The 21024-nt window shown below is 43.1% G+C and overlaps 1 protein-coding gene across 2 annotated transcripts in view; it reads left to right on the top strand.

Annotated features, from left to right (window-relative positions):
• Adgra3 (adhesion G protein-coupled receptor A3) overlaps positions 1–21024 on the top strand; it is a 94958-nt gene that overhangs the window by 21820 nt on the left and 52114 nt on the right. For both annotated transcript variants that reach the window (XM_087583096.1, NM_001432811.1), the window contains 3 exon segments: positions 9334–9405; positions 16731–16802; positions 20061–20132. In XM_087583096.1, the coding sequence (XP_087439222.1) occupies positions 9334–9405; positions 16731–16802; positions 20061–20132 (216 nt within the window).

Here is a 21024-nt window from a genome sequence, read left to right on the forward strand (position 1 = left end):
CAGTAACTACTGGGGCAAAAGCAGGGACCGGAACAGGGACCCCAGACAGATTTGCTTGCTCAGTCAGGGAACAGCGTCACAGTTTTCGTTCTAGCTCATCATATGACCCACTTTGGTGATGCAGTGACCCCCAGTAGCATGGCCAGGGCATAGAGCAAATGAACATTTATGCTCAGGGACATCCTATTGTTTCATATGGGGTCTGAACCTGAACTTTGGTTCACAGGGCACTTTTGTGATTAAAGTAATAATTAATAAGATATTTGGATTTTTCTTCCCCACACCCCATCTTTCTTGCTCACTTCTGTCCTGTTCAAGATCATGGTGAAAACTGTAGCAGAAACCCAAAACAGGGCTGAAAAATGAGAGAGAGAGCCGCTCCCCTGGCCCTAAAGCACTGGGCACTCGGAGTAAATACAGCAGATGGATGAGGCTGATGGAGAGACCCCACAGCAGGGGAACTTACAGCCCAGGAGAGAAAGTGCCAGCTCACTAGAAAAATGACGTCTCTGAACGGCACTCTGGAAGAGTCCCAAGAACTGAGAATGTGAGGAGTGGCAGCAGACGTGGGTAATGAGAGTGCCCAGCCAGGAACTGACGACCTTGAGACAGATGCTCTGTTTAGCTGGGCCCAGGGGAGGCTGCAGAACTGAGGTTGCCTCAGCTGCAGAACAACCTTGCTTGTTTCCTGACGATTTCATTGTGATCTGCGGAGGCTAAACAGTGGAGATGGGAGCAGGAAGTTATTAAGTCCCTGCAGCTTTTGTAGCTCCACTCTAAGATTACAAGACTTCCCAAACTTGACATGAAGGGAGTTGTGCTGTATCTGTCCATCCTCATTTTCATATATGCTAATGAAGTCCTCTGCTGCCCCTCAGTATTGATCAGTCCAGTGAACAACCAGAAAGGGTCATTGTACATTTGAGAAATCAACACTGCGAGCCGGCAAGGAGCCAGTGTTTTGGAAGCTTTGGTGAAATGTTAACTCAGGAGAATTCTAGTTTGTATTTCAGATCCAAATAGCAGATCCATAGGGCAAGAGTAGTTCGTGGGAACGGATGAGAAGGGAGTTCTGCGGAGTTGGTGTGGGACTGAGATGTGAAGGAGCCTGTCCTGGGGTCAATGATTGGGCTGAAGGGCAGAAGGGAAGTGACTCAGGATATAGAGAATTAGTGGTCTGGAAAATTGAGCAGAGGACTTATTTGCAAATTCAAAGCAGAAGGATTAAGGTGGAAGTTGTGAAGCAGCCTTAAGAACTGTGGAGGACAGGCGTAGGCAGATTCTCAGATGCCATGGGGCTGGAGAGATGATTTATTCCTCTCAAGAGCTGGCTTCTCTAAACATGGAGGTTTCTTTTCCCCACACCACAATGAGCCACGTCTTTAGAATCTCTGCCAATCCCCAGTCCTCTCAACCAGAATTCCAAGTCACTTAACCATTCCGGGTCTGCGTGGTCATTTTTACACAATGTCTTTCCAGCTGCGATTTGAAAATAGCTTAGGTGAGGTTAAGGAGCAGACTCTGAGGAGAAACTACTTAACATTGTAACCCCGCAGACCTGCCTTTGTGTTATTCACACTTTACTGTTTTTCCCAGGGCTTCCTTCTTTTTGGTATGTGTCCGATACTTTATTGTGGCATGTGCTGTGTGTTGCATTGTGTCATTAATCCTGAGGATTTTAAAATGACAATGTGCTTTGCTTTTTGAGTGTGCTTGTGTATATGCATTGGTGTATAATTGTGCACCAGAGGTCAGAAGAAAACTCATTTTTATCTTCTCTTCTCTTCTCTTCTCTTCTCTTCTCTTCTCTTCTCTTCTCTTCTCTTCTCTTCTCTTCTCTTCTCTTCTTTCTCTTCCACACCCCCGTGTGTGTGTGTGTGTGTGTGTGTGTGTGTGTGTACGCTTGTGTTTATGCATTGGCGTATAATTGTGCACCAGAGGTCAGAAGAAAACCCATTTTTCTCACTCTGGGTGTGTGTGTGTGTGTGTGTGCACTCGAATTTGTCTGGCTTGGCAGTGGGGTATTAAAAACAGATATTTTTAAAAGAATATCTTTAGTCATGAAAATATAATTTGGATGGCCCTGAAGTATTTTTAAAACTCGTTGAGCTTCTTTTCATTCCTCCCTGGCCCTCAGTTGGAGAGCATTTTCCAAAGCCTCAGTTTCCTTTTATAGGTAGATTAGATGTGAACTTAAGAGAGATGAGGCTTCAAAGTTTTCTATGGCACAGGAATGCAGACACCCACTCACTGAAATGTTAAATTCTGACAGAGGCATTGCTTGTCCTCACTCACTGACTGTCCTGTCTTCTATTACACAACCTTTAATTTCAGTGTGGCGTTGTAGTGAAACCGTGGTTATGAACACTGAGCCACAAGTAAAGATCCAGACATAAAATTCAAGCACAGATGAGCCAACAACAGTTACTGAGAAGTTCGTGGCTTCTTCCTCCCCCAGCAGCTGGAGACTTCTTTCCACGTTGGTTTTAAGATGGTCCAAACGTTAGAAGGGCAATAACATGGACATACTTCTTAGGGTTTTGGAATAGGAGAAAGACAACTGGGCATTATCTGATTTTTCTCAGAAAAATCCCTGGAGCCTCAGAGAGGAAGGAGTGGGCTAGATTTATACTTCTCTGTACCACTAGAGGCCAGTAAATGACCTACTCTGCATCTCACTGTCCTCAGGGGAGGATCCTTGAACAGAGAAACTTAAACCCAGCCATATTTTTATTTAATTCATTTATTGAACAGATGTTGTGAGCACCTTGTCATTTGGGGCCTTTGGGGATCAGGTCAGGATGGAGGTTGAAGTACAAGATAATTTACTGGGGAACAAAATGACTGAAGAAAATGAAGGGAAGGAGGGGGCGGGAAGGGTCTAGGTTTAGCATCTATGAAAGCTTACGATATATGGGCATGGGCTAGGAGAGGCCTTTGTCTTCCCTGCAGCTATGAGTTAGTCTGGGCTGGCCCATCAGTGATGGGGTGGACACTGCCTAAGGGGCAGCCTGTGGTGGTCAGACAGCTGGAATCTACTGTGGTTCTCAGCCCACTGACTGGGCACTCTTACAGAGTGAGCACCTTCAGAAAACTGCAGCTGGGACCTTTTGACCAGCTGCTGTCTTACTGAGTGGCTTTGGGGAAAGGCACCTGAGCACCACTTTGGTGGTTGCAGATGGCACATTGTTTCCTGGTATTGTTAGAGCTGAACTCTTGAAATCCACTTGAGGAGAGGCTGTTCAGCATGGTTCTCAGGCATTCTCCAGCATGGTTGTCTTTTTGTCTCTGAGATTTATCAGCCATACTCAAACATGAAAAGATACATGCACTTTATGTATCTTACATGTTTTTAGATGTGTGTTAAATGAGTGGAGTAATGGCAGAACGTTTTGAAACATGTAAACTGAAACATACCACGTGGAGTGATTTTCTGCAGAAGTGAATGAATTGATTCATCTAATCAAGAGTGGAACCGTTGGTGAGCAGCGCACTCAGTTGCACGTAATAGACTCTGGACTTCAACATCGAGAACTGTTTGGCATATGGTTTCATTAGCAGAAAAACAAAAATCAAACAAGAACCAAATAGCCAAACACTACATTCACTTAAAGGAGTTCCACTTGTGGCTTTAGCTGAGGGCAGGTAGCCGTAAAGGTTTAGGGTGCATGCCAAGAGAGGCTAATGGTTCATCTGCCTCTGAACCTGGCTGCTTTTCTTTTTCTCCTTACTCTGTAGAGAAGGTTGTAGAAAGGGCACACATTATTCTACACAGTAGGTCTAATGTGTATCAATCTGTACTGTAGCTTGTATAAGAGCAAACTAGACCTGTCAAGGCATGGAAACTTCCTATGTGAGTATATGCCTTATCTTTTTTTTTTCCTTTTTTCCTTTTTTTGTTTTTTGAAGACTAGGTCTTAAAAACATCCGTGCTGTCTTCAAACTCGTCATGTAGCCTGTAGCTTCAGGTGACGTGCATGCATGTTCTCTTGCCTGTACCTCCCCAGTGCTTGATTACAGTCATGCACTCCCATATCTAGTTTGTATGGTGGCAGGTTTTGAAGCTAGAGCTTTGTGCATGATAGGCAATCACTCTACTAAGCAAACTATATCCCTAGATCCTGTACTTTGATCTACGTGACTATTTAAGGACTTCTATCTTCTTGTAACCGCAATACTTGATCATTTTAATATGCATTTGGTAGACAGAAAAACAAAACATTATTGGAACCCATAGTATATTTAGTAATTAGCTTTTTCTAGTTGTATGATGATAATTTCACTATATTCATATAAGTATGTGACATGTAGCATGTAATATATTTTACCTAAATGCCTTTGTCTGTTGGAAGGTTTTGCAAAGATATAAAAAGTGTTTTCACTGGCCTGTTTTCCTGCCTGAGGGGTTGAGCTCACTGATGGTGAAAAGTATTAGTGGTTGTTCCCCCATAACAGATTATAGTCTCCATGCGGTAAGTGCCTTACACTGAGTGTCTTGATGAAGCCAATGTTCTCTTCTGATTGGGGATGCACAGTCATCTATAAAGTCACCATCCTTTTTTCTCTTCTTATTTACTTTAAATGAGACATGGGTCTCCCTCCGTCCTTGAGCTCCTGGCCTCAAATGATCAATCATCATCCTGTCTCGGCTGCCCTCGGTACTGAGGCTACAGGCCCTTTTATATGATGTCCGGGCTTGTGTTCTGTGTTTTGAGTTATCACTTCAATCTTGACTCCTTTTTCTTTTAACAATCTGATTTCATTTTCCTCTGGCCCTCTCTGTATTTTCTGCATATGTCCACGTTTTCATTGGTCCTAAGTGAAGTCTTTTCCTAGGTACTGGGTAGACATCGTCTGTCCCATCCCACATTGTAATAGTTTCACACACATCTAGTACTGTGTGAAACACTTTGGCAAAAATCAACGTAGAGGCGAAAGGGGCTCACTGCAGTGTTCCTTTCCAGGTTACTGTCTAACATCACAGGGACTTCAAAGTAGGAACATCAAACAGCTAACTATAGCACATCCATAGTCGAGGACAGAGAAAACTACGTTCATCCTTGTGTTCAGCTTGTGGTCTCACCCAGGATACACAGGATACACAGCCTAGGGAATGGTATAGCTCACAGTGGACTGGGTCTTCCCAAATCAATCAACTTAAGACAACCTCCTCTGCCCCCCCACTCCCCCACCCCCACCCCAGACATCCCCATAGACCAGTGTACTTTGGTGGTGTGGAAGAAAATGCCAGTCCCCCCCCCTCCCCGCCCTCCAGAGACTCACAGGAAGCAGTGCTCAGGGGGTGTGGTCTTGTTGGAGGAAGTGTGCTAGTTCACTTCCTGCTCTCTGCCTGTCCAGATGTAGAACTCTAAGCTTCTGCAGCACCATGTCTGTCATCTGCATGCTGCTGTGCTTCCCGCATGGCAATAAAGAACTAAACCCTTGAAACTGAAAGCCGACTCCAGTGAAAAGTTTTTTGCGGTGGTCATGGTGTCTTTTCACAGCCATAGAAACCCTAGCTAAGGCAGACCCCCACTGAGGCTACTCAGGTGGTCATAGTCAAAACTAAGCAGCACAACTGCCACTCAGTGTGGCTCCCAGCCCAAGGGATTGCTCATCTTGGTCTGGTCTCCCGCAGTCAACATCCCACATTATATTCCTGAAGCTGAGCTGAGTGGTTAGTGCTCAAGTTCCTTTCAAAAGGGAAGTCTTTTAGTGACTCCTGAGATCCAGGGAGTGGTTTCTATTGACAGCTCTCGGATTTCTGATACATTTTGGATCTAATTAGCAGCAAGCAGCTGAGAACTTCTAATCCATATCTTTCTGTTTGCTTGTGATGTTTTAAAAAATCTGTCTGCATTTAAGTCTTGTTCTTTTTTCATCCTTGTAGAGATGACACAGGACACTAACTTGGTCCTGTGTGAAATGATAGTGGGTATCACTCTTCCATACAGTTTCGGAATCGCAGAGCTGGGAGTCTGAATAGCATTTAGCTCGTTGTCTGTAGTTCGTGTCTTGTTCACATCATTAGTATAGAACAGAAATGCGTCTATATAAGCTCTATAACTCTGGCTGAGTTTGAATTTTCAAAGGTGTCAGCAAAAATATTGATTATGAATGGGTTTTAGGTTCATCGTGATATACGATATTAAGCACCTGCTGGTTCCACAGCCCCCCATTTCAAAATTGAGTATAAAAGCTGTCTGCAGCGTGGATTTATTCTTTCCGATCCTGTTTTCCTGCACAAAATCTTTAAACACATCCAGTAATGTGTAGATGGAATATATTAACTTGAGGTTGTAAACTATATTTTAAGGTTACAGTTATAACTTTTTAAGTGTGATGAAATGTCTTCCTTTTTACTTTCCTCAATAAAAGCTATCATTTATTGCAGTAAAGCCTTTATGACTGAGGAAATGACAGTCCCATTGCTGAAGCCATACCAAATCACACACAGAGCCACTCAGTCAGTGCCCACCAGTCCTTTGCAAGTTTCCTCTATATCTGAGTTTCATCCTTCACTCAGAAATGGCATCTTAAGTCACTGAGCTGAGTAGTGTATATTTCCCCCCCCAGATTTTTGGGTTAATACTTATATATTCTTAGCCATTCTCAAATGTAGCAGCCTTGCCTATTAGAACATTACTCAGTGTAGAACATTTGGGAGGGATCTCAGTAATCATTCTGATGTAGTATCTTCCTTTTTAGTCTTAAGGATGCTGAAGGCTACTTAAGAAGTGAAGTGATGGAGTCTTTGTTAATACCTGGGCTCCAAATGTGACCATTCTCGATACTTCTTTCAATACATGAGCATTGCTTGATCTAAAAACGAAATAAGTAAATAAATAAATGTGCTCTGGAATCTCAAATCACTATGCATTTCTTTTAGCTTTTACCTCTGGAATATACATGTACTCGAAATTAACTCAATTTAAAGCAAAAATTTCTAAGATTCACATGTTTGCTACTGGGGGCGGAGTACACCCTGAAAGTATTTCAGAACTCACAACATGAATTATAAACCATCAAAGAGAAGTAATGTCAGCCACATCACCGCAGTAACGTTGCAAGCCTTCTGGGTCTCCTGTTTCTGTCCTTTATTTGTTGCTACATACAGATTCTTTTCTGTCCGTGGTATTAATTTTGTTTGCTCTTTAACTGATGTGATCATATCTTTTCCCCTAGGTAGCAGCTTTACTGGATGTGTAAACCTGCCTTGGATTGTATTTGTCCTCTGACCTTGGCCTTTTAGGATCCTCAAGCATTTGTCTGTTGTGTATCATGTTGAAATCGTGGCGTCAGGGTCAGGATGCACTTGGTATTAAGCTGTAATTGGTGACTGAGCACAGGCTCTGCCTGGTATTGAGGGCTGAGACTCTTGCTCTGTACTGACTGGCGAAGCCTACGGCACAGACGTTGGGAGTCATACGTATGACTCAGTTTCTCCTGGTCTGAACCAACTACTTTTCTTTCTTTTAAAGAGCATTGTCATTTTCAATGAAGAAAACACTGTTGTATTTTGGTGAAGATGCTTTCGCACCTTGTTTTCTTCCCATTCTTACAGTTTTTGGCACTGCCTTTTTTAAGTGATACTGTGGAACAGGACAGAACACTACCTAATGTGATATTTTGGTTGCAAGGTATACGCTGGCTGCACAGACACTGAACCGAGGGAAGACAGCTACAGCAGAATCAGGAAAACAAATCCTGTACCTTAATGGCTGTTCACTGAGTGTGTCGTGCCTGTTAAATTTTCCTGCTAGTGTTTATGAGCCCGTTCTTACTCCTTACATCTTATGAGTCAGGGAAATCTTACAGAGCTGGCGAGACTTGCTGGAGAACAGGAGACTTAAAAGTGGTAGAGCCGGGGCAAGCTTGACTCAGAGCTCTCAAGCACACCACAGTAGCTACTCTGCTATATTTATCACAGGGAGGGATCCCCCTATCTGTCCCTCTGCCCTTCTCTCCCTGCGTTTGTTTGTTCTTTCTTTTACAAATCTGACTTCAAACAAAGAAAGCCGGACGGCAGCTAGCTTTTCCTTTTACTTGTTTTATTAATGACAGAGACTCACACCTACACTCTTGCCTTGCAGAAGTTCCCTGTTAGTCTTTGTGTCTCCATGTAATGACTGTTCTACCTGTCACAAAGCTGCTCCTGAGTGGCAACATCATGTGTGACACAGTTCTCTGTCTCAAATGGCAGTTGTGTGGCTCCTGACCAACCTGGTTGGATATTGAGACATGTGGGCAGAGCAGACATTGTTTGGCTTCAAAATCTGGCTAATGGAGTTGCACTCTCTTGCAGAGGACCTGGGTTCAGTTCCCAGCACCACTGTCAGGTGACTTACAACTGCTTGTGGACTACAGCCCCATCATAGCTAACTCCCTCTCCTGCCCCCTGAGGGTACCTTCACATATGTGCTGCATACACACAGACACACAAACATACATATAAGTAAAAATAAAGTTTTTGCAGTCTGCCTGCCATTTGCTGATGTCATCTGGCTGTTTGCTTAGTTCTTGTCTCTGATTTCTTGTTTTTTCCTCCTCTTCATGTTCCTACCCTCGTGGTGCAGGTTGTTGATGGTCAGGTGCTTAACACCGTAGACATTCTAGATTGTAGAAAGGAAGCAATATAAAATACATGCAGTCATTTTTTGGGGGAGGGTCCTATCAGGAGCACCCTTCCCTCTGTGGTTTTAGTTTGGTTTTTAATGAGCACTCTCCTTGCCCGTGAGATAAGCCATGATGATAGGACCACTCTGTCTGTCAGTGAGGGCTAAGGCAAAGTACCCCCATACTCTCCCCCACATAAACACACACACACACACACACACTCTCACACACACACACACACACACACACACACACACACACACACACACACACACACTTGCATATTGTTAAACTGCAGGCAAGACCCAGCAGTATCCACACAGTATCTGATAGATTTCTCTGTTAGGTCGGTACCCTTTGGGTCACATATCATGTGTCCTCTTACATTTCTTGGTGTAGCATAGGTCTTTATGTTCCTGAGCTGACTGAGTGAATCAGTACAGGGTGACCAGTTTTACCCTGTATTGAGCCTATAGCTATTGTCAGTTCCTTTTTCTCCTTTTTAATGTTTTCATCTAAATATGACAAGACTGATTGAAGATGGGACAAGATAGGGAAGCTATTTTGGGAAAGAAACTACATTATTCTGAAGTGCCTAAAACTCTGGCTGATGATGTCTGAGAAGTCCCTGTGTTTAGACAGCGTGAGCTCACTTACTTTGATACTCATGGGATGTGCTAGACAAGTTACATGTTTTTTTTTCTTGTCATTTTATAGGATTTTGAGCAACAACAAGATATCCGAGCTGAAGAATGGTTCATTTTCTGGGTTAAGTCTCCTCGAAAGACTGTGAGTATTTCTCCTGTTTTAGATGTGTTTTAATTGTAAACCTGCCAAATGGAACGGCCAACAATTTCAATTAAAATTAGTTTCCCTACATTTTGTTATGCCAGAGTTAAGGAAATGATGTTTAAGTGAGAAGTGGTTATTGATTCAGAGGTCAGTACACTTTCTGGGAAGAGTCAGATACCAGTCCCAGTGTATGTGGGCCTCACAGTGTGTGACTGTGCTCTGCTGTGAAGTGGTCAAACAATCCCGACAGTACTGAGTTGGTATTACTGATGTGTTTATTATACGTGTCAGCACAGTGACAGTGGGGGAGTCTGTGCAGAGCTTCCAGTAAAGCTATTTACTAAACAAGCTGTGGACTCAGCTGACCACTCACTAGCTTAGCACAGATGTTTGGAAGCTGTATCCTAAAATGATATGTGTCTGTCTTAAAATAGAAGGCAAATATATCAAGGAGTACCGCTTAGGTAAACTGGTGCTTTCTTCAGTATCTTGGAATATAATAGTATATTTTACTTAGAAGTTTTCCTATGAGCTGATGTGTTACAGTTGTTTTAGGTGGATTTTAGGGAATGCAAATGCTATTCACATGTGTTCTGAATGCTGGATCAAGGGTCATGTTTAAAATTGTACTGGTAGGTGAACATTTACAGTACAACTTGAAGTACATAAGGGAGCCATATCATATATGAACATCTCTGTGAAGTTACAGTCTAGCCTAGTTTTCTTGATTCTCTGCTCTTCAAAAAATTCTGACTTTTCTGTACCCAGCTTTCTCTTCTCCATTCATCCAGGGCCTTCTGCAGTCCAGCTCCCCCAGCACTTGACTGCTTGGGTTGCTGAAGTCTGGCTTAACTAGAGTTCTGTCTCCTTCTATACTTAAAGTCATTTTACTGCATGACTTTAAGTTATGTGTATTGATATTCCTATGTGTCCCTATAAATCTGTAGTGGTGCAGTTACATACTTTATACATACATGTACAAAGCATGTGAACATGCAGAAAGACTACGTACAAACATGTATAGATGCATACAGGCTTTTTTGGCACTTTAGGACTTAGTGTGCACGTTTTGTATGTTTGTTTGTTTTGACTTACTCCTCCATGGTCCTCACAGTCCAAAAGTCTCCAGGATGTTACCTCCATCAGCAGCTCTGGGCCTACTGCTGAGACTAATCCTTTGTACACATTCTGTGGCTGCTTCAGGAATGGATATTTGGATCAGTTTGGTTGAGGGGAGATGTGCCTGAAGCTTGAGGGAATGAATTTCCTTGCTATCAGGAGAAAAGAAGGAGCCTGTCCTTCTGGGAGCAGTTCACCAGAGTGGAGTGAGGGTGACTCTAGGCAGTGGGGAGACGCTGCTGGACCCACATCACTGGGCATTAGAATGGAGAAGGCAACATTTCCCCATAAGGCATTCTTCTTGCAAAACAGTGCTGTCAGGACACCGGCCGGCATGCAGCCCAGTGCTGGGCGTTTAGTGTGTGTGGGCAGGTGAGGGAGCTCGTGGTCAGAGCACAGGGACAGGCGCTGGTGGCTTGTCCGTGCTGTGTGTTGTAGAGAGACACAGCTTGGCCTCATGTGGTTGCTCATGTTGCCAGCAACACTGGCTAACACGGCTAATGCTCACGGCTGCACCCAGCACTGTGCCTTTTCTCCACATAGGTTTTAACTTGCTTTGCCTTTGACCATATTTTCTGCCTTTTGTTGATAATAAATCTCTATACATAGTGGAAATAAATTAAGTTGCCATTGTGGGTATATTAAGATACATTAAATTTTTTTAGCCCTTTTAATACCTGAAATTCCAAAATACCACCAGGCTTCTGTGAGGAAAAAATTATGCCTGTACACCAGACAGAGTTTAGGGTTTCCTGCTGACTAGCGTGGTTCATTCCCAGTTGTTAAATCAGTCTCACATGCGATGCTGGGGTCACTTGAGTAACTAACTCAGCGTCTTGTTTCAGCAGATGACAGTGTCTTTAGCTCCTAAAAGATGAAGGGCTTGGGAGAAAGAGTTCTTAGTTTATAAGGAGATTCGAAAACACAGTGTCCGTTCTTTTGTTCTTTCTTTCGTGCTTGTGCGGAGAGGGATGTGGGCACCCGGGACACCAGCTTATGAGTAAGGATTATGCATTTCCATTGTGGAGGACATGGCTCTGAGAGGTGTGGAGCCAGCTACGTCTGCTGGCTTCTCATGTCTTTTAATGTGAGATGCTAGTTTTATGATGACTACTACATTTGTTGCTGCTTTTGTTGTTATTTAGACATGGACTCTGGCCTTGAACTTGCAGAGAGTGTCCTGCTGGGTTGGCAGGTTGTGGCTGCCACGCCCAGCTAAGGCGAGGTTGGGATGCCTGCAGTTAAAGGCGTCTCATCCTGTTGCTCATGTATTCTTGTCTAAAGAAGTCAGTGCTTTTACCGAGCATCTCGGTAATTTTTCTGTTGTCACAAGAAAACACTATGACCAAAGCAATTTTTAGAAGAGTTTATTTAGGTTTCAGATTCCATACAGATAGGAGTCTGTCCTGACTGCGAAGATTGGCTGCAACAGTGAGGGTTTATAACGGAAGCAGGACCTGACAGCTCACATCTCAACCGTAAGCGTGAAGTAAAGAGAACAGCCTGGAAGTAGGTGGACGTACTCCTTTGGGGCCATGCTTCCTCAGCGAGTCCACACAGCACCTAGACTTCCCCAAATAGTACCACCAACTGGGAACCAAGTCTTCAAGTGCCCAGGACTGGAGAACATTTCTCTTTCTGGCCACCACAGGAACTTTACTGTTGCTGCCTAGAAAGTGGCGGGGAGATTTATGTTGGCGTACTGTTCCAGTGGGTACGGTTCACAGAGAGGTCATGGAAGGCTGGATAGGCTGGGCGGCTGGAGCAACTGTTTGGGGCTGTGTGAGGTCATCACCTCACAGAGTGATGATACAGTCCCAGGGTGCCAACAGACAGGAGGTAGAGTGTTCCACCTGAAGCTGGTTGACTGTAATTCTGAAAGACTAGCGCCCCCCCCCCCCCCCATCAAATAGCCAAGGCTCCCACCTTAGCTTTCTCATCCTCCCAAGACAGTGCCATTAGCTGGGGACCAGTGTTGCCACACAAGCCTGCACGGTGACATTCCTCAGTGAGACCAGGCACCTAAAACAAGCCTTCAGTTTTGTGAAAACAAGTCTTATGCTTCTTTTCAGGTAGATTTTTATGACCTAATACCTTCTGATTTAGCAGTATATTCTAACATTAGACTGCTGTGTACTAGACACAGTTTGCATTGTTTGGGAGAGAAATATTAAATGTGAAAGTCTGCCTATAAATGTTTTTTGGCAGTGTCTGATTAATATGGCTATTATTAAATATTATATAATATGTCAAGAATTCTTTATTATTAAGGAAAAAGTGTATCTTTAAATCATATTACACTGCTCAGTTATTCATGAGAGGTATTTTGTAGAATCACACACAGTTTATCACTGACCACAGATTTATGAACTGCTTTAGTGAAGTCAGTTTCTCTTGTTGAAGCTGTTTAGAATCAGAGAAAGGAAACTTATGCTTTAAAAAAAACTAGGACTGTCATTATATATTTCTATTTGCAGAGATTTTTTTTAAGTTTATTGAACATCAGAAAAATAGGGACTGTTTACACACCAATGCTCACCTCTTTGAGGTGGACAGTGGTGCTCATCGGGAGAGTGAAGAGATAGGATGTAGAAAAACTTCTGTTAAGATCTTACAAACTTAAGCAAGTTAGGACCAAGAGAAAGTTTATTATTGATGCTTGCATACAACTAAAGAAGTGAAAAGATCATGTTATCTCCTAACTCAGCAATTTACTCCCACTCAGCAATTAATAATGATTAGCAGTTTACCATCGCTCCCTCTTGGAATATGCTGTTGTATCATGTACACATTTGAAGCGTCACTTGGAAGTTACTGACAGACAGCAAGACACTGTCATCTCTGAGAAGTGTTAACAGTGTGCGAGACCCATGCTCTTTACACTGTCTGGCCTGATAAGGAGCTGGGTGATTGTTGTGGCTTTCGGTTGTTGACTGATAGATGTATTGATAGGTGAAGGTTGTTAATGAAACTGTGTTCCTCAACTCTGCTTGTTTTGTCCATTTGTCTGTCTATGCACCTTACCCTCTGTAGACTGAGTATCTCATTTCCTCAGGCCAGTAGAACATGCTCTTGCAGGCTGTGATGTTGGGGATAGAAGTCTCTATTGTGCGGGAGGCTTTCCGCCAGTGACTACATGGCTGGCATGGAAATGGTCCTTTCAGACTCACTGCAAAATATGGTCACAATAGGTGAAAGAGGGAAGGCTTAAGAGGGAAGGTGGGAGAGAGAGAGAGTTGTCTTTGAGACCTAGAAGGTCAGGGTCTGTGGGACCTTTGCCAGTTGCTCTAAAGACTTTTCCTTTTTTTCTCCCAACCCCCCGCCCCCAACTGGTGGGAACTTTTGGAGGTTTTAACCGAAAGACATGATCAAAATTCTGCTCAGGAAGATCACTAGCAATGGAGAATAGCCGAGGAGGTAGGATACATGAGAAAACTGTGTTAAAATCTGCACTCAGATAATGCCATGGGGGTTGAACAGGACCCGTGTGACTTGAGACATTATTATCATATACAATAATTTATTTTTCAACTTCATTTTCAAATATCCAGTGAGGTTGAAAGAATATTACCTCCAGCACCTTGATTTAATGATGACCAACTTCATGGCACGTTTGGTTATCAATTTTTCAATTGCTCTAGGTATAAATTTATTTAGTTCCTTTAATGAATTCCTACAGCATGAAAAATGTACTTAAATCCTGACATCAAGAACTTGACCACATTTTCTTCGTTTTTGTGCATGAGGGTTTATAAGGAGAAAAGATTCATTTTTGCCCCATTCCAGTCCAAATGAAAGTTGGGTGGGTATGCAAAAGTAGCTCACACCATGGCAGACAGGAAGTAGAGAAGGGAAGGGCTGGCTAGCTATTTACCTTCAAAGTCCCACCCTTAGTGAGCCCCTTCAACCAGGGGGCTTCTGTTCCCAGAGTTTCTACCACCTCTAAAAAGTAGCACCGCCGCGCAGAGACCCGTGAGCCCACAGGGGACATTCCAGTTCCGAAGCATAACACTCAAGGGAGTGAACAGAACTCAGTGGGGCCATGACACTGGCAGGAATCACAAAAGTGAAGTTGCAGTGGTCTGCAGGGTTTCCAGTCCATCGCATCAGCTTCGGGGACAGAGTGGGAAGTGACACATCAGGAATGCTGGCTTACAGTAGGGAATGACCTGCCACAGATGAGCAGAGACTAGCCTCTGCCATGTGACTTTTCCAAGGCGACTTTTCCAGAAAGCAGCCCCTGTGTTGTCGTTTTGCTGCTTTGGTAATTAGAATATGCTTTTAAAAGAAGAGATAGAAGCGCATGTGGGAGTCGCACTGCACAGGTCTTCTTTGGCTGAGAGGGCAGTGACATGGAGTGCGCCTCTCCGGTGAGGTGGAAGAAAACCCAGGTCTTTGCTCAGCCTGGAAGGCTTGTTCCTTGGAGTCTTTTCTTGAACGTAAGTAGACAGGAACTCTGATGACATGTGAGCTGCAGTGGGTTTGAGAAGGCTGCCTGGAGACTGTGTGTCTAAGTCTTGGAGACTGCATGAGCATGGGCTTGACTGTCTGGTAGAACCATAGTCTTTAGATACCTATAATGCAGGCCACCTCCGTGTTGTAGGAACAGGTATTGTTAAAGTCCAGGATCTACTTCTAGATGTCTTCTCAAATCCCAGATGAAATAGGAGAGACTCTGGAATTCCGAGTTACCTATCATTCCGGCTTGGTGAGCATTCTTCTCTCCATTCATGTTGTCTGGCCGTCATTGTATATGTCAGCACCCATGTGTGACGAGAAGTGGCACAGGAGAATCGAGTGGCTGCGTAGGTCAACGTTGCCACCATTAGAGATCGACTTGGGGAAAAGAGAAGCTTAAGGACTTTTTGTTTGTTTGTGGGCATCTGTTTTGCAGACAGAGGACCAGAGGACACTGACTCAGTGGACAAGATTTTGAAGTTGGTCCTGACACACAGGCTTACTTAGAGCATCTGGGCAGGCCACCTACTGGAAGGGATGTGCTACTATAAGATTGGTGGAAATACTGACTTTCTGCAGAGGTCTAGCTCATACTCGAATGGATTGTTTTCCTAGACCTGACCCTCTCCTAGGTGGCTGGCTAGGGGGACATGACTGACACTGATGCCTTGCTGTGCTCACATACTGGCATGGGAATGGCCGATTGCTTGAGAAGGAGAAAAAAATGAAGGGAGATACAGGATTCCTGGTTTTCTTGCTTTGGGCTATATATTGTGATTTATAATGTGTTTATTTATAACCTCACTTTATAGAGAACATCACTATAGAATCCCAGGGAGGGAAAAATATAAAAAAGCAAATCACATGACTTCCAGAGTACATATTTTAAAGATATTTTTTGGAATAACTCAGTTTAATGATGTTTGTGATTAGTACAAGTACTGATGTGATTGATATATATCTCATATATAATATATCACATCATATTATATGTGATGCACACAGACATATTATAAAAGTATAGCCTGCTAAGGAGGAAATTATACACACAATGGGTGTGTGGTCCTGGCAACCTGGCTTAGTGGTTAAAATGCTAGCTTTGCAAGAGTAAGGACCATAGTTTATATGACCGATAATTTAATCTACATAAATACCTGGTAGGCATGGCAACCTGCCTGTGATTCCAGTCTAGGGAGGATGAGACAGGAGATCTCCAGAGCAGTCTGACTAGCAAAGACCATCAGCAAGCTCTCATGTGATGAGACCCTTCCTTAATGAGTAAGGGGGAAGTGTTATTGAGCATGACTCCTGACGCCATCCTTGGGCTCATGCATGCATGCACATATGCATTTGCACATGTTGTACATGCAGCCAGTGCACATGCACTCTCCGTGTGTGCAAACATGCCTATAAACAATGCATACCACACATACATAAAAATGACAGAGGAATTAAAACAGAAGAAATGATACACATGTTTTAAACTGGTTGAATTTTCAGGATGATTAGGAGCCTGTAACCTTTTATGACATCTGCTTTTCTTTGAAACAAAGAAGCTTTGAGGTCAGATTTCTTAAGTTTGAATTCACAGTTTGTTACTCGGTGCTGGGGAGATCTTGGCCTAACCTTCTTTGCTTTGGTTTTTCTTCCATACTGGTTATTCTATCTGTGTCAGAATGTGTAGCATGCTCAAATATTTGATGTCGTGGTGACTGTTTGACTAACTCTTACTTTTCCTTTCACAGGGACCTCCGGAACAATCTTATTAGTAGGATAGCCCCGGGTGCCTTTTGGGGACTGTCTTCACTGAAGAGATTGTGAGTTTTGAATTGCTCAGTTTGTGAGTCTGAACCTTTCCTTCAATAGTTAGCAGTGAATTCCGGCCTGACACAAGAGGCTCATCTGGGCAGGGCCCTGCCATCCGAGCGCAGTGAAGTGTTCTATCAGTATGCTTTGGGTGTCTCTCTTGTACTAACCAACTCATTACCATGTCAGCTCTGTAGCCGTAACTCCTGTACAGACAGTCCTCAAGCTCTGACTCCAGTCAAACTCTTCTTCTTTTGAATTACAGAAATTCAGCCTCTCTTATTAATGATTTAATGGCTTGCCATTTCCTTGTGTACTTTTCCTTCAAAGCTTAAAGAGTTGCTTTTATTACTCTGAAAGCTAACCTCTTGCCACAGTTCTCACATTTGGAAAGTGAAGGAACTAAAGCCACATAGACCAGGCCACACAATGTTCTTTGTGAAGACATTTGCTGAGCTCTGGCCACTTACACACACTCCCACTTCTGTAGAAGAACTCAGGCTCTCGATGCATGCACAAAGCTGTGGTGGGGGTGAATTGACTTCCCAAGTCCTTGGTCTGGACTTGTATGTAAAAAGACAAACTAAAGACAGAAAATTTGATTTGTTAACACAGATGTGCTGTATACTCTGTGGCCAGAGTTAGGAGTGAATGGCTGTCAGACAAGGACTTAGGACTCTGGCTTACTGAGCCTCTTTAAGAGAGGATGAAAGTGCATTTAGAGGGGAGTAGCAGGACAAAGGAAAAGAACTCTGGTTCTGTGCATAGTAAGGTCAATGAGTGAATGCTAAAGTGCTACCCTGGGCCAAGCTCTCATCGTTCCTCCCCGTCACTGATGCTTACATTTCATGATCTTTTTCCCTCTGACTTCTTCCTTCTCTCATCACACATTATCTCTTCCCTGTTTGGGTCACCACTGTCTTCACAGCTGCTTGGGTAGCAGAAAGGTTAATATTTGTAACATCTCCATGCCGAGATACAGCCCAAGGAGCTTAACTGTCAGTTAAAGACGGGTTCCTTACAGTGTTTCGAAGGTGCCTCAGAAAACCTTAGGCTTTTGCTTAGTTCCTTATCCTAAATAATGTCTCAAGTACCGCCGTCTAAAAGTTTAATAATCCTGTTCAGTAGCATTTAACTTAATTACTGGTAATTGTGCTAGGCTGTGCCATAGCCTGTTTGCACTGCTTCGCGCAGTAAGTGCTCTTCTGGTGTTCCTGCCTTGGAAGGTAATTGCCATTTACAGTGTTCTTCCTGCCAGAAAATACATTCTTAATTCCAAACAGCTGACTTGTAATTGAGCTTATGGCATACAGCTTGCAAGCTGAAAGATTCCTACGTGTAGACTCAGTGGGCTGTAAAGATAGCCATTTAGTCAGTGGTTGCTAGATTTTATAGACCCAGACTGGCTTTCTTGCAAGGCTTCAAGTTGTTCATTTCAATGGCCACACAAACTGTTTTGTCAGTGTCCATGGTTTTGTCTGTACCTATAGATAATTAGAGTCAGGAAGATTAAGTAGCTTTTGAAAGATTAACTACCAGGAGTAGTTGAAACCCAAACCCATTCACGTTCTTCTTGGCTTTATCAACGAATTTAAGCCGATTCTCAATCCAAATGAAACTCATTATCAATACCTAAGTTCCATTTAAGTAGGCATAGCTATAATGAAATTGTTTCCCAAAGAGTCAATGGTAATTACATCACTGAAAGCTCAGAAGAGAGCTAGGATAATGAATAGTACCAAGGCACACTTGTTCAAGCAACAGCCCACAAGATGATACCTCATTTTCTTAAACAGTAAAACCCAGAAATAAAAGGAAAATCCACTTTAAGAAATCTGACACAATTAAGTGCTTGGCTTTAATATCCTAAGGAGCTCGAGCAATAGGAGCATAAGAGCAAGCTTTGTGGGGCTTAGGGTTACGAGCCATAGCAGAAACCAGAGCTAAAGCATCCTGTTCTGCCCAGATAACTTAGGGCGGCTTTTGAAATATGTAAGGGGGAAACTCATTGAGGAGATCCCCAGGTCAAATGCTCTGTTCTTCCAATTTATAGTCAAAACCATGCATTTTCTGCTGTGACCAAGTGCAGGGTTTGGAATTGAGAGGCTTTTGTTTGGAAATAGGCACCTTAAGTACCCTCTTCCTTTTTATAGTGTAGCTCAGAGTGTAACAAAGGATGTCTTTCTCCATGACAGAAACAGATGTGGACATTAAAGGAAATAGATAAATATTTTTGAGATTTTAGTTTATATAAATTTCTGATTTTTCTCTGAACATTCCAAGTGAAAATCGAATTGTTCAAAATGTAACAACTGCTAACCAGAGTTAGTCAAGTTCAGCGGGGACAAAGATGCAAGGCATGCCATTCAGGGAGATGTTTGAAGTTGCCTTCCTTGTGGTTTTCCTGAAACCCGGGTTAAATGTAACCTTCACTACATCCCTTCCTCCAGGTGGGAGGTAAAATAAGAGAGGAAGATGCAACAATGTACCAGCTAGAATGTCACCACAGGGCAGGCAGGAGTGCTCGAGCCTTACTGAGTTCAGTCAGTGGAACAGTTCAGTCAGGGTGGAAGGAGAGAAGTTTATCTACAGCCTCCATGAGAATACTGTGGTACTTGGTACCCTTCTGCTTATGTATGTTCCCCTAATATTAAATAGTAAGGATAGTTAATAATTATGCATAAATAGAAAGGAGGGCACTTTATAGATTAGTGAGAGGAAAATACTTAGAAGGTAATGTGTGCTAGGAATTGTTAGACGTTAGGGTTGACTGGCAGAATAATTGGGCTGTTATCTAGATGTTGTTGAAAATCAGTTGGCTTGAGAGAAAATGACAGATTTGTAAAAGCTAATTTAGTGCCCCCTTCATTACAGTCAGAAAGTCTGAGTAGGTAAAAGATGAAGTTACAGAAGTCAAATTGTTAATGCAATTGGAGGATTGGGCTAAGTTCTTCAGTCTCCTGCCTTGGATGACTTGCAGGGCATCTCAAGAGTTCTGGCACATAGTAAGATAGAGTAGTCTCGTTTTAGCACTCTAGTTTTATTCTGAATAATTTTGTAGAGCCAGTGGTTGGAGTATAATTAAATAGTGTCTTGTCTCTGTGTGCCAGAAGGAAGATAAACCAAGACCCATTTGCTGGACTGCCCTTTGTACTTCACGTGAGGGAGGATGCAGAAAAGAAGGGTCTTACTGTTCTTGACTACTGTGTCTATCAGGAATGTATTAATTAGGAGAGCTAATTAAAGACACTCCCTTCCCCTTCCCTTAGGGACCTGACAAACAACCGAATAGGTTGTCTGAATGCAGACGTTTTTCGAGGACTCACCAATCTGGTTCGGCTGTAAGTACCATTTCTACCCTGTTAAAATGTAAGGTATTTGAACCAGTAGGTACCCAAGAGGCTCCAAACATCAGTGGCATATTTAATACTCAAGTAGTAACTTACAGAGGCCACAGGGACAGGAAGCTTACAACTGGGTCAGGAGATGTAGTATCCTTAGAATAGAAGATGGGCTGAGAATCCCTCACTAAAGGAGTCTTTCAGACTTGAGGCGATCTCCCATGCACAAGGAGATGCTTAGTATGTGAGACCCAAATTCATTTCTCTTTCACAATCACCCCACAAATCAGAGCCTGGAGATTATCTTACACAATATTTTAAACACTCTGTTGCATGAAACACAAGTTTCATGGTATGAAATCTTCCATGCTCTTGTCATGGAGTTCAAATATTTTGGAGCATTTTGGATTTCAGATTTTCAGATTAAGGACTTCTAATACACTATCTCAGCACACCAGTCCTGTGATCTCGTTGGAGGTCACTGTGTACTGATTTTGGTGTTAGTGCTGTGTGGTAGCAGGGCTTGTATCTCAATATAAGAATCCCCTGTTACAGCTGTGAGCTGTCCCCCTGCCTCCACCTTATCGTTCTCTACTCTCCACAGTTGGCACCGTCATACTAAAGGTTTCAGCCTATATCTTGGAGGAGAGTTTGACCTTTACACAAGCTCCAAGTCTCTGTCCTGTGCCTTCCTGTGTCCTGTTCTGCCCCCACCTCCCCTTCTTGGAAACTACACATTTATCTGTCCTTGGTGCACAGACTAGATCTTGTGGTGTTTGAATGGTGCTGTCATTTTTTTTCCAGAGTTTACATACTACTTTAATGTTAGAAACCCCAGAGGGTGCGCTGACTGTCCTGAACACTCACCATCATCATATATTAAGTACCTATT

Source organism: Rattus norvegicus, chromosome 14 (assembly GCF_021556685.1).
Source record: "Rattus norvegicus strain SHRSP/BbbUtx chromosome 14, alternate assembly SHRSP_T2T, whole genome shotgun sequence".
Lineage (NCBI taxonomy): Eukaryota > Metazoa > Chordata > Mammalia > Rodentia > Muridae > Rattus > Rattus norvegicus.